The 14,070-nt window shown below is 45.8% G+C and overlaps 1 protein-coding gene across 1 annotated transcript in view; it reads left to right on the top strand.

Annotated features, from left to right (window-relative positions):
• The window catches only part of MUC16 (mucin 16, cell surface associated), a 103,310-nt gene extending 91,777 nt beyond the window's left edge, over positions 1-11,533 (top strand). The window contains exons 50-68 of the mRNA XM_030540805.1: positions 728-876; positions 984-1,037; positions 2,084-2,333; positions 3,412-3,438; positions 3,613-3,755; positions 3,892-3,959; positions 4,326-4,498; positions 5,372-5,398; positions 5,573-5,715; positions 5,841-5,908; positions 6,322-6,491; positions 6,842-7,005; positions 7,748-7,815; positions 8,869-9,023; positions 9,558-9,718; positions 9,868-9,935; positions 10,687-10,862; positions 10,992-11,036; positions 11,313-11,533. Of these exons, the coding sequence (XP_030396665.1) occupies positions 728-876; positions 984-1,037; positions 2,084-2,333; positions 3,412-3,438; positions 3,613-3,755; positions 3,892-3,959; positions 4,326-4,498; positions 5,372-5,398; positions 5,573-5,715; positions 5,841-5,908; positions 6,322-6,491; positions 6,842-7,005; positions 7,748-7,815; positions 8,869-9,023; positions 9,558-9,718; positions 9,868-9,935; positions 10,687-10,862; positions 10,992-11,036; positions 11,313-11,533 (2,330 nt within the window). The remainder of the gene's footprint in view (positions 1-727; positions 877-983; positions 1,038-2,083; positions 2,334-3,411; positions 3,439-3,612; positions 3,756-3,891; positions 3,960-4,325; positions 4,499-5,371; positions 5,399-5,572; positions 5,716-5,840; positions 5,909-6,321; positions 6,492-6,841; positions 7,006-7,747; positions 7,816-8,868; positions 9,024-9,557; positions 9,719-9,867; positions 9,936-10,686; positions 10,863-10,991; positions 11,037-11,312) is intronic.
• The last annotated feature ends 2,537 nt before the right edge of the window (positions 11,534-14,070 follow it).

Genomic DNA, 14,070 nt, shown 5'->3' with positions numbered 1-14,070 from the left:
CACCTTTTCATTGGTTGATATCATAATTGAATTAAAATTAGAAATAAGGCACACATTTTTCACACTGAAAGTGACTGCCGAACTACCAAGGGAAGTGGTGGATTCTCCATCTCTTGATATCTTCACATCAAGACCGAATACCTTTCTGGGAGAGCTGCTTTAGTCAAACACAAGTTACTGGCCTCTGTACAGGGGTAGCTGGATGAAATTCTAAGACTGCTGTTATATAAGAGTCTGCACTAGATAATATAACAGTCTCTTGTGGTCAGGGGAGGCTCTAGGGATTTTGCCGCCCCAAGCACAGCAGGCAGGCTGCCTTCGGCGGCTTGCCTGCGGAGGGTCCGCTGGTCCCACGGCTCTGGTGGACCTCCCGCAGGCGTGCCTGCGTGGTTCCACAGCTTCAGTGGACCTCCCGCAGGGTCTGAAGCTGCAGGACCAGCGGACCCTCCGCAGGCAAGCCGCCAAAGGCAGCCTGCCTGCCGCCCTCGCAGCAACCGGCAGAGCGCTCCCCGCGGCTTGCTGCCCCAAGCACGCGCTTGGCATGCTGGGGCCTGGAGCTGCCCGTTTCTGGCCTGAACATCCATGCATTTATTAATTAGCTCTCCTAAGGTTTTCCTTTAAACATCTGGTGTGGAATATTGACACTACACCAGGTTAATGCATTTTAGTGTCTTTTGGGGAGTAATACCTGTCTTTAAGTTAAAACTGTTATTCACCACTTTCCCAGCTACGATACCAACTGCAACCAGTGCTTCTGCTCCAACAGTCAAACATTTCACAGTGAACTTCACCATAACCAATCTCCAGTACACTTCCCAACTAGGAACCCCCAATTCCTTGAAATTCAATAATACAGAGAAAGTGCTGACCTCTTTGGTAAGTGTGTCTAAATCCATCCTTCCTTTGGCCAAGTCATGTCCAGTCTTTTGGGGGGCTGCAATTATCTCTGTGTGATGGACTCATGAAATCCTCTCTTTTGCTAGCTTGACCCACTGCTCACAAACAGCAGCATCGGCTCAGACTACAAAGGATGCAAAGTGATAGCTTATAGGTAAGAACAGTGGGGTGAAGGCTTTTCGTCTTATATTGTATTTACTATTTATTCTGCTTGATTCTTTATTTATTAAAAGTATAACATGAGCCCATCACAACTGCCCCTTGGCACATATGCCTCACTGAGAAATAATACTGTACCCTATTTTAAGTTAACTAAACAGATCGTTATCCCTAAAAAGAGGCAAATCAGATTCACCTCCCTCCATGGGAAAGGTCTGGGGGAACTGATGAGGCTTATGCCACACCCTAAAGTTCAACACACTTTGATTCTGTTGGAACAAGGAGGTGTTTGTAAACTCTAGAGCCTTCCTGAAAATGCATCGTTCTCATCCACCAAAGGTAGACTGGTAGCAAGTGCATCCCAACTAACCAGCTTCACAATGACACACAAGAATGGAGGCGGCCTATGCTATATGGTTATCATTCGCCTTATGGCTGACAGCACTGGCCGTGCTTGTTAAATTTAATTAGAGAGGAAGGATGGCACCTTGGAGGCCTGGGTTCCATTCCTTGCTCTGCCACAACCATTCACTGTGACCTTGGGTGAGTCACTTAGTTTCTCTGACTCACTTCCCAATTTGTAAACTGGGGACAATCATACTGCTGCTCCTCCCAGCGGTACTGTGAGGATAAATATATTAAAAAGTGTGAGGCTCTTGGATACTAGAGCAATGAGGGCCCAACAAGGACCCTAGATCAACAACTAATATGTTAATCTATCCTTGCTAATGCTAGCTTTGTGAGGGGAAAACAAACCTTCTCTACTTTATTATTTTTCTGCAGACTTAACATGCTGCAGATTTCAGAGGATTTTACCTGATGGTCTGTGGGCAGCAACTGCACTGAGAACCAACCATTTGGGGTGGAGGGGAGGGCAGGTTGGGAGTGAGGAGGGGAAAAGGGTCTGGGAGAGGATTTCTCTCTCACAAAGTGGTCAACAGATTTAAATCGTTGGCAAACCCACTAGCTACCTTACTTAGCATTTTATTGCATCTCCAAATAGAGCAGATTGATTTTTTTCCTGAAGCTTTTTAAAATTTTCCAATGTTATAAATGGATAGGAAAAAAAAATTACATGAAACTTACTTGTCCCTTTGTCCCCAGCCCTGTGACAAATGGTGATGGCACGCGCATCGATGCCCTCTGCACCTACCGAAATGACTTCACCAGACCCAGGTTTGACAGAGCGAAGGTTTACCACGAGCTGAGCAACAAGACAAGAGACATCACTAAATTAGGTCCTTACAACCTGGACAACAGCAGTCTCTACGTCAATGGTGAATAACTAACGGCCTGTTCTTCACTGCTGTGGCAGGCACGGTGTTAAGAATCAAAAAAGCAATGTAACACTCTGCAACACAAGCACAATTCACTGTATACATACAGCTACATCCACTGTGCGCAGCCTCTTCCATATCCTGCACTGTGACAAAGTTCCTCCTCTACCTTAGTGGGTCCTGCGCTTATTGGCGGATTTGTTCACCTCAGTGATCTTCCCCTCTGGTGGAATCCACAGTCTGGGTCAGCTCCTCCTGTGTCTGATCAGGAGTTGGGAGGTTTGGGGGGAACCCGGGCCCGCCCTCTACTCCGGGTTCCAGCCCAGGGCCCTGTGGATCGCAGCTGTCTATAGTGCCTCCTGTACCAGCTGCAAGACAGCTAGAACTCCCTGGGCTACTTCCCCATGGCCTCCTCCAAACACCTTTTTTATCCTCACCACAGGACCTTCCTCCTGGTGTCTGATAACACTTGTCCTCCTCAATCCTCCAGCAGCACACCCTCTCGGTCTCAGCTCCTTGTGCCTCTTGCTCCCAGCTCCTCACATGCGCTCTTTCTCCTCTGGCTCCTCTCTGCCTGACTGGAGTGAGCTCCTTTTTAAACCCAGGTGCCCTGATTAGCCTGCCTTGATTGGCTGCAGGTGTTCTAATTAAAGTAGCTATCTCTACTGCCTTCTAGAAAGGTCTTAATTGGCCCCAGGTGCCTTGATTAACCTGGAGCAACTGCCATTTGGTTACCAGGGTACTAGGGATTTGTTTAGCCTGGGGCTAACATACCTGTTTCTCAGTACTTTACTGTAGCCATCTGGCCTTGCCCCATCACAGCGTGCTCCATTTATGTGTACATTGCATCTAATAATTTACATGCCTGCAATGGCTTTAAATCCAAGCCATTACACTGCGGCTATTAGCTTTTTACATCACACACCAATTAATTCCCAAGAGCTGTGAAGCAGCATTGGAATCTTCAGCGCTTGGCTTCTGGTGGTCCATTCCTGAGTTATCAGTTTTATGCTCTTTCGTTTTTTAGTCTCTCTGTCCATAGCCCTGTTTCTTAATGATAATTTCTGTTCCTTTCCAGAATACAACGAAGCACTACTTGGACCAAGTAAGTGTTTTATCAAATTAATTCATATTAAAACTCTCAAACGAAACTTAGTGGGGAAGGAATTCTCGAAAGCCCTGTAGACGTGTAGAGTTCTGCTGGGACTGAGGATGTCTTTGAGGGTGCAGACGGCTTTGTATATTGCTATGTTATGATCCTTTCTCTCCTATATCACAGCTCTGAGCCAAACTACCCCCCAAAGTCCAACAGCTGGGTATTTCACAGTGAATGCCACCTTAACCAACCTCCGCTACACCACAGACCTGGGGACACCGGGTTCCCGCAAATTCAATTCTACAGAGAAAACAATACTGTATCATGTAAGTCTGACAGACACGCTGCCCGGCCTGTTTAATTTGTTGGCTCTTGTTCTCTCCCCTTTGCACATCCCCATCCCCCTCCCCCCACCATCCCCGCACACGTGTCCGACTCAGGAAATTATCTTTTCTTTGGCAGATTGAGCCTCTGCTCAGAAAAAGCAGCATTGGCCCTATCTACACTGGATGCAAAGTGATGGCATTTAGGTAAGGATGGAATATTCTTCAGTTACGCTGCAGTGTAGGGTTTCATGTACATTCAATGGACACGCTAATAACTAACAATGTATAATCCCTTTTCCATTTTCTTCAATATTTAAAATATCCATGTATCTAACCACCACCAGTGTCCGGCATTTAGTACCTGGGAACCAGCGTCATGAAAGCTGCTGTGATTTCTGAGATACCCTTTTTTCGATAACATTGATTTCATAATGATATATTCAAACAATTATCCTGTCCCTCTGGATAGTGCGGCTTGAGTTTAGTTGGTTCTGTTTAATATCATATTGAGGAGCGAACACAGACAAGGGCACTAACTAACAGAAATCTCCATAACGTCTGATTTCCTAGGTCGGTGAGGAACAGGGATGACACAGGAGTAGATGCCTTTTGCAGCTACAGGAATGAGCCCACGGCTCCCAAGTTTGACAGAGTGAAGATTTATCGTGAGCTGAGCAGCATGACAAAGAACATCACTAAGTTAGGGCAATACAACCTGGAGAACAAAAGCCTCTATGTCAATGGTAATTGGATGATGGTCTCACACCTCCAGGGAGCTCTCACATTGCTCCTTGGTTTAACGCACTTGAATAAAAAAGATGAAACCTCTGAAAAAGTTACACAAGAAAATGACATCCACACAGCAGAGAAATCAGTCCAGACTTGAGGAAAATATCTGTGAGCTCGGAAAACAGCTGATTTCCTTGCACCCCATAGAAACACTCCTTCATTGGGGCGACAGCAGCCATAGTAGGACAAAATAAATTCCCGAAGAGACGGAAAGGGGACATGGAAAATACAGGAAAGTGAGAGATGGCCTTTGGCTCCCATTTGGCAGGGCATTTAAGCACTTCCTTAACTTTAAGCACAGAAATGACCCGTTTATGTTTATGGAATAACACGTGCTTAAAGATGAGCACAAGTCTAAGAGCTTTGCTGAATTGGGGCCTTATTTAAGAATATGGGTAAAATGGTCACAAACACTTAAGTAATTTAGGAGACCAAGTCCCATGGATTGGCAGGATTTAGGCTTCTGAGTCCTACAGGCACTTCTAAAATTTTTACCTTAAGTCCCATTTTTAAAGGTGACTGGAGTGATGTAGGAGACTAGGTCCCAGTGACAATCACTGGGATTTAATCTCCTAAATCATGTAGGTATTTTTGAGCTTTTATCTCAATAGTACACATAGCTTTTCTCTCTGAGTTGCAGTTCTTTGAGATTATAGTAAAATACACCCATTCTTAAGCAACGGGGTTTCTTATTTGATAGATACACATCCACAGCGCTTGGCTTCTGGTGGTCCATTCCTGAGTTATCTGTTTTATGATCCTCTTTCTTTTTTTAGTCTCTCTGTCCATAGCCCTGTTTCTTAATGATAATTTCTGTTCCTTTCCAGAATACAACGAAGCACTACTTGGACCAAGTAAGTGTTTTATCAAATTAATTCATATTAAAGCTCTCAAAGGAAACTTAGTGGGGAAGGAATTCTCGAAAGCCCTGTAGACGTGTAGAGTTCTGCTGGGACTGAGGGTGTCTTTGAGGGTGCAGACGGCTTTGTATATTGCTATGTTATGATCCTTTCTCTCCTATATCACAGCTCTGAGCCAAACTACCCCGCAGAGTCCAACAGCTGGGTATTTCACAGTGAATGCCACCTTAACCAACCTCCGCTACACCACAGACCTGGGGACACCGGGTTCCCGCAAATTCAATTCTACAGAGAAAACAATACTCTATTACGTAAGTCTGACAGACACACACTGCCCAGCCTATTTCATTTGTTGGCTCTTGTTCTCTCCTCTTTGCACACCCCTCTTTCCCCCCGCACACGTGTCAGACTCAGGAAATTATCTTTTCTTTGGCAGATTGAGCCTATGCTCAGAAACAGCAGCATTGGCCCCGTCTACACTGGATGCAAAGTGATGGCATTTAGGTAAGAGTTCTGTTGTAGGGGTAGTGCCATTCTCTTGACAGACACTAATTGGGCCAAGACCCCAGCTGGTTGTAAAGCAGCATAATTCTTTATAACCCACATTTCCCCCAACTGAGATCTGCCCATGTGTCTTTATGACTTAATTCTTCCTCCCTTGACTCCTCTATATTAATGTTCATATTGCAATTTGGAAAGTCAGTCCAACTCACCCCCTTAAACCTTCATGATTTCACTTTATTATTGGTTCTGTCAAGTAACGCCCCCCTAACTCTGCCATGCAGCTGTTATGATTGTGAATGAAGACTGATTGTGGCTGGGTTTCTCAGTTGCCAGCTTTCGCAGTAACATAAATAAGGCAGGTGATTTTCTGTCCACATCAGCCGGGTCCTAAAGGCACACCTGTGATTCTCTAGGTCTATGAATAATAAGGACACCGGGATCAATGCAGTATGCAGCTACAAAAACAACTCCACAGTCGCTACGTTTGACAGAGTGAAGCTTTATAATGAGCTGAGCAGCATGACAAAGGGCATCACCACGCTAGGACCCTACACCCTGGAGAAGAATGGCCTTTATGTGAATGGTAAACATCCAGAGAGAACATCCGGCAGTGCTTTAGGGGTCACCTGGAGACTTTAATTCATTCTTTTGCTTCATCGGGGCTTGAACTTTCTAGTAGCACATGATGAACTTCCCCTTCCATCGATGATTTCCAGTTTATGGCAGTCCACAGGCTTTGGCATAAGGACTAAGCCAGTCCAGCATATTGGTGCTTTCACGGAGGTTTTTCATTTAGCTAATAGCTAGGTTAAAAAGCTCACTGCTGTCTTCATCTAAATCAAACACGGACTTATTCCGATTGCCTTTGGTTAGATGGATAAAACTGCTGTCAAAAACCACTCTTAACCCTTTTTTTCAAATTTATTTATTTAGGTTTCCGCCTCTCAGACATAGCTACTACTACAGAAGCTCCTTCCATGGTGGCTCCAGAGAATGTGGGGTATCTGCTCAACTTCAGAATAATCAATGTAAACCTAACCAGCCCAGACCCGAAGTCTTTGGCCTACCAAGCATTACAGAAAGACATTGCTGAGAAGGTGAGATGCCATCTTTCAGAAGCCGTCCTGGCTATTCCATCTGATTTTCACACCAACTTCCAGGAACAGTTTGATAAGTTTTAATTATTGACCTTCAAAATCTGGACAAAGAAATGGGCAATGTTTCAAATTTCAACCAGTTCTGCTGCTGCCAGTCCCAATCATGCCAATGCGTTGTGTAACATAATTAATGCGAAGCTGCAGGATTTGTTACATTAGAGGGGGGTCTCCGTGCTTCAGAACAATCACAAGACTGGATCACCTCTAAAAGAGACAAGGTGGAGGCCATCTATTAAACCCAGCCTGTTGGCACCTGTACGTTAATGACCAAATTTAGGAGTAGGCACAAACTGATCCCAACGTATACAGGTGTAACCCACCAGTGAGTGTGCAACAGGTCCTCCTCCACGCCTGACCCACAGAATACACGAGTCTGTTACACTCCTACCTAAGGAAAGAGCAATTGATGCTCTTAACTCTGCAAGTTGCCCGCTCAGTCGCTGGAGTGTTAACCAAGATGGCAGCCAATGATCATCTCTGTTGGTGATGGGATAAGATGAGAAGAAGGGCTCCCATGCTTAAAGTCAAGTTGGAACCATGAGAACACTTACCACACGATGCACATTTCAAATATAAAACCAGTCACATCTTCAGTCACGTCCGGGTCTTTCTGTTGCCCTAAAGCATCAGGCATTAGGTCATCCCTTACTCCTAGAAATATCTAATGGCGTGTTTCTTTCAGATTAACCAGCTGTACAGAAAGAGTGACCTTCAAGGCAGATTCTTGTTCTGCAATGTCACAGGCTTGAGGTTTGTGCTACGTTTCAGTTTTCTTTATTAAAGTGCGCGGATGCTCATGCCTTTCCCATGAACCCTGCTCCCTTGCAGAATTCCTCTCTGCTCCAAAGATTGTCATGCAGTTTAATTCCCGCCCTGTCTGAATAACTCACAGGAGCCACTCCCTTACCTCTTCATTCTCACGCACATGCCCAGGGTTTAAATATCAGGGATTAAAATAGGTAAGAGGCTTGAGGCCGTGCACCATGCTGTAGCTGATCTCCCGAGGGGTCAGATTCTACTTCTGAGAGAGAGTCATAAACCCTGGGTATTAAGGGACAGATGAGCTGGAGATGGATTCCTCTCCAAGAACATGCCTGGGTTCAGCTCCGCCAGCCCCTGGAAGTGCTGCTAGTGCCAACAGAACTGTCACCATGTCCTTACTTGGCATTTCATGCAATTAGCATTCTTCACAAAACTGGGCTCGTAGGGAGACTCAGGGGCTGAGTCACGAGACCCCCCCCCACCCCTCTCACATCCAGGGAACTGGTCTGAATCTATCCCACGTTGGTGGGGGACCAAAAGTCATTTGTATTCCATGGTGGGCCGGTGGCCTGTGGGGAATGAACTGGGTGGTTCTTACTCTAGTTCCCACTAGACAAGTCTCCACATCAAACCCTCCCCTTCCCCCCGGTATCCTTAACTGGGATTTTCCAAGGGAGTTAAGCACCCGACTCCCGTTGACTTCCATGGGGATTTAAGCACCTTTAGGGCCCCTTTGAAAATCCCAGTGCTTGTGGCAATCTCAGCAGAGGACAAGGATGGAATGGATCACAGAGATAAACCCCCTCCTTTCTTTTAGCCTCCAGAGCTGGCCCCTACCGGTTTAGGAATGCTGGTGTGAGACTTTGTAAGGGGAGCAGGTGGCTGGTCTATGGATAAAGAGCGATCTCATGTGTCCAGGGCTGCATCCAGCACCAGCTTTCTGTAAAACCTCCATGAACATTTAAAATAGAAGCATGGCCCATAAAAAGGTGATCATCTGAGGGCCGATTTTTTTAAGAGCCTTGACCTCTCTGCCCCCAGGATTGGCTCTGTAGTGGTCGACTGCAACTGCCACTTCAAGCCAGCACCCAACCGCAGTGAGGAGACCGTTCTAAGCACATTTCAGAATGGAACGAGGAATGCAAGCGCACAATGGCTGGGAGGCCGCTACCAGCTGCAGGGAGCCAGGGTGAATGGTATGTAAGCCATATAGAAGAGCTGGCTGCCCAACTTTCATTCTGGTTAGTGCAAATCCTCACGGCAGATGAGAAAGTCTCTGCCTTTCTTCTCTTCCACCGAGAAATCTCTACTTCCCTGGTCCAAGCCAGTGAATTCCCAGAGCGCACGTGCCAGGATTTTGGCCCATTACGTTTGGCTCAATCCAATATGTCGGGTCCCCAGTGACACACTCGGTCTTTCATTGTTAGACAAGGGGAAGGGTAACTGAAACCATTCTTTGGGATTTCAGAAAGTTTGGATGTTTTGAATAAAAAAAAAGGATGTACGAAATCCCCAAGAAATTACAGGAAGGTTTTTAAACACTAGAGGACTGGGGCTTTCAAAGTGGATTAAGGGAGTTTGGCACCCAAATCCCACTGAAATTCAAATTCAGCTAATGCCTCAAGGCTCCTTCCAGTCTCCCCATCTTAACCAGGACACCTCTGGTCCAATGGACCTTTGCCTATTTCTCTTCACTGCATTTTTGACTGGTTTCTTTTCTTTCTTCTCAGTTTTGGAGACAGTTATTAAGCCAGTGACTCAGCCGCCCGTCAGTGCTGAGCGAGAGACTTTCAGATTAAATTTCACCGTCACTAACCTCTTCTACTCGTCTGAACTGAAACAACCCAGTTCAAATCCTCATCGACTGAACAAGCAGATGATTGAGAAAGCGGTAAAGTTCTACGGGTCTGCAAATGGGCCCAATCCTGGTCCCTTGGGAATTTTGCCATTGGTTTCACTCCTTTCTCTTGTTCAAACATAATTTGATACACTCCTGTTTGTGCCCATGTGGCAATCATTCTTTTTTCCTTTTCCACCTAGCTTGACAATATTTTCAGAAATAGCAGCGTCCAGAAGTACTTTGCCGGCTGTTCAGTTGAAAGCTTTAGGTATGTCTCTTCTCATGGGCTGCGTCACACAAGAACAGTTATTCTTTAAATTCCGGTGAAATGTTTATTGAAAGTCTCATTCAGGAGCCTATGCTGGTTCATGTTATTTGAGGGTATTGCGTTCGTCTGTCTGCCCTAGCCCAAACCTCAGGGAGGTGAATGGAGGGTGTTCACTGGAGGGAAAAGAAAATCACATTCATTTTTTTGCCTTGCCTTAATTGTTTCTGCAAATGCCAAAAAAGTGCTTTTATTTGTGCTGGGAAAGTCATTTTCATGCACAACTCATCTCCAGGCAAAAACAGATGATTTCACCCACATCTAAAACTCAAAATTAAGCAGCTTTGCAAAAGCGTAATGAAAATTGACCAGCCCAGGCACAAAACCCACTAACCCGCCTTTCTCCACAATCCCAGATGACAATTAGGAGTGGGGGGAAGGCAAAAGTTTGACTTGTCCAGCAGAAAAATGACTTATCCAGGGTGAATGGAATTTTGTAAGACTAAAAGCAGCTCCTCTCTCTTTCTAAAAAGAGAGGTAATTAAAAGGTCAAAACCACCCTGCATGCTAACAAAACATTGCTCTGAGATCTGCATGCATGAGTTGAGCATGAACACCGCCCTGATCTGTTTATCACGCTTTTCCTTGACTTTCATCCCTGTTTCACACTCGTGGTCTAGCTCACTCAGTAAATTTCAGCGTGTCTGTTGTGTGCCTCCCCCTACATCAATGGCTTGTGGCTTGTCTTTTCCAGGCCCATCTCTGGGAAAACTTACACTGGTATTAACGCCATCTGCAAATTTATGCTGGACAGCACCTCCAGGGCCTTTCAAAGAGAAGAAGTGTATGAGGAGTTTAAACGTCTCACCAACGGAGGCACTCAGCTAGGGGACAGCTACACGCTAGACAAGGATAGCTTGCTTGTTAATGGTGAGTGGCAGGGCAGAGCCCAGGAATCTGGAGCAAGTTGCTGCGGCTGAGGTTCTGAGGTTGAGGAAATTTTTGAACCTGCTTTCTTGCTGTTCTCCTTTTCTTCACAAGTTCCTCTTTCCTTTCCAGATTATTCTCCTCTCAATACAATGGCAGGAGAACCTGGTAGATCGGGTAAGTGTTTTTTGAGAAGCAATTCACGTTAAAAATACTGAACAGACGTTAAGAGTCAGAAAGTTAGTACAGAACATGCCCAGACATGGTTTTAGACTCACATAGTCCATGGCTTCGGGGACAAGAGTGTAGAGAACTGGCTCTCCCGGCATGGACCCAGCACTCAAGCAGGAGCACTGAGAATCATGGATGAGTAGCTGGTAAGCCAGCACAACTGTGACAATTGTTCCAGTCCCCATTTGGGCCTGTAAAACTCGACCTCGCCAATATTGGCAGCAAACAAATGCAAAAGAGCAATGAGCCTGGCCATGGTGAATCCATTACACATTTGGGACTCATGGGAAATCCTTGCATTATCCACCCAGCGCTACGGTGTATCCACCGAACACCACATCCTGGGGAGCAGCAGCACCCGCCTCCCCTGCACCACCAGGCTTCTCCTAGGACCTAAGACAGAGTCAGAGTTTGAGGCTAGAAGGGACTACCAGGTCATCTAGTCTGACTGCCTGTACATCACAGGCCACCAGCCCCACCTAGCTACCCCCCACCATGCCCACCAGCCAGAATTAGATCCACATGTTACAGGCCTGAGGACACTAACCTACTGCATGCCACAGGTAGAGAACAGGAAGGCCCGAGATGCACCGAGAGACCAGATCAATGGTAAAGAGAGGAGTTTGCTATCCAGAAACCATTCAGTCCTGGGCCTTTCTGCTGCAGCTGCCAGTAGAGGGCCCAGGATTAATGCCCGTTGTACTGGTGTTTTACCAACGTGGACATTTTTGCACTAGAAACTCACAGGCCACTGCACATCCATCCCATGATTATGGCTCTTAAAGAGAAGTAACCCTGAAAAGACACAGGAGCATTTAACATCAGCTTTATTCCGCTCCCACATTTTCAAACCGCCCCTTTAAGTAGACAAGTGCCCTTGAAGTGTGGCTATAGCCAGAATTCTGCCAAATCACCCGCCGGGCCTTGTGTGTAATTTTGTTTCAGACCCAAATGACTGTGAATTTAGAGATCTGTAATTCATCCTCTTGTCCTTCCAGAGCTCCCATTCTGGGCCATAATCCTCATCTGCCTCTCGGCATTGCTTGGCTTGATTCTCCTCCTCCTCGTGTGTTTCTTGGTAAGTGGCCACTCTGCTGTCCTGCTTCCTCGGATTCACAGGTACCGTTGTGGCCCAGTGGCTGGAAAGAAGGGAATTAGGGAATCGGGCATTCCGGCTGATTTAGACACATTGAAAGTAAATCCTACCAATGAATTAGTAAGCTAAGAACAACCAGGGAACACAAGCGGGCTGGCAATACACATGGGAAACCAATAAGCATTTTGGGCCAAATCCTCCCTGCTTTACTCGTGTGACTTCCATTGGGACTGCTCACATGAGCGAGGAGAGGAATATGGCCCATTGAATACATTATTAAGGAAGAAGGTTGAAGAGAATAAAGGAGGGATATGGAAAAAACCAGGAAAGTGGAGGTAAGGTCAACCCCCCAAAAGACCAGTGGCTTCTTTTTCTTGCTCTTCTTAGACACCCTCCCATCCCTAAATCTCTGCAGAATGGTGAGGACACAGAGCTACTGAGTGCAGAAGGTTGAATTGCTTTACACAAATGACCAGCTTCAGGAACTGCACTGAATACTTCCCATCCCAACTTCTTAGCAATAGGAAGAGAGCTGAAGTCCCCTTCCAGGGTCAGACTCCAGCTGCATCTCTGCTGCACAGGATGTGGATGGGTGGATCCTCCACTAATCTCCCAACAGGATACTATTGGGGGACTGAGGGTAGGGAGAAAAGCTTCTCATTTTTAGTGTCCTCTGTTTCCAGGGCTCTCACAACCCAAGCTGTGTATCCTGCTTTCCAGATAGGCCAACAAAGGTTGCAAAGAGAAAACTGGTTAATTGTACTTAGATGTTCAAGAAGGAAACAGCTGGCCATTCGGAACAGGGAACTTTGGAAAGGAGAGACACTTAGGGCAGGTCTACACTATGGGGCTAAGTTGACCGAAGTTATGCAACTCCAGCTACGTGAATAATGGAGCTGGAGTCGACGTACCTTAGGTCTACACAACGCTGAGAGTTTCTCCCATCGACTTACCTTATGTTTCTCATTCCGGTGGAGTACCGGAGTCGACAAGACCGTGATCGGCGGTCAATTTAGCAGGTCTTCACTAGACCCGCTAAATTGACCCCCGGTGGATCGATCGCTGCATGTTGATCCCCCCTGTGGAGACAAGCCCTTAGGGGCTGAAACTGGAGGCTCTGCCATGGATTGGCTTTGTGGCCTTGGGTCAGTCATTTTACCTCTCTGCCTCTGAGTCACATCATCTGTAAAATGAGGATAATATCTACCGACCTGGTAAAGCACTCTTAAGCTCTCAGAGGAAAGGTGATACAAAGGTTCACATTTCTCGCATTAACGTTGCTTTCTTCCCACCAGATTGCCTTTTGTCTGAGAAGAAAGGGAGGCCGGTATGACGTCCAACAGAGCATATATGGGGTCTATTTCCCACATCTGGACATGAGAAAAATGCACTGACGAACGTATTGCTGAGACGAACTCTCTTCTCACTGACTCATTCATCCACCAAGAGAGAAAAAATGTTTACAACTGCAGTAAAGAATGTTCTATTTTTCCCTTAGTAAATTATGATTAGCCTGGGACACATCTTTCCTTGTGGTCTTTATACAGGAAACCTTTGCACTGATCCCAGCAATTATTTGGGGAAAACTGCCAGCAATGAAGATGTGTTGGGGATAGATATTTATTTTTTTATGCACTGTGGGATTTTGAGCAAATGTTATACATCCAAAAATATAAAACAGAAAATGAAGTGAACGCTAGATGGATGCAGTCTACAGGACTCCTCAGTGTTATGTAGCTTTTCTGAAGGGGGAGACTAAAATTATGCTCATTTATGGTGTTTTAGTTACTGACTATTGTAAATGAACAAATCGAAAAAAAAAGCACTTTAAGTCTACTTTGGTTTTTTCTGATTTATCATTTAAAAAAATATATGTGTATGTAT

Source organism: Gopherus evgoodei, chromosome 22 (assembly GCF_007399415.2).
Source record: "Gopherus evgoodei ecotype Sinaloan lineage chromosome 22, rGopEvg1_v1.p, whole genome shotgun sequence".
Classification (NCBI taxonomy): Eukaryota; Metazoa; Chordata; order Testudines; family Testudinidae; genus Gopherus; species Gopherus evgoodei.
This window is presented reverse-complemented; position numbering and strand designations above follow the sequence as displayed.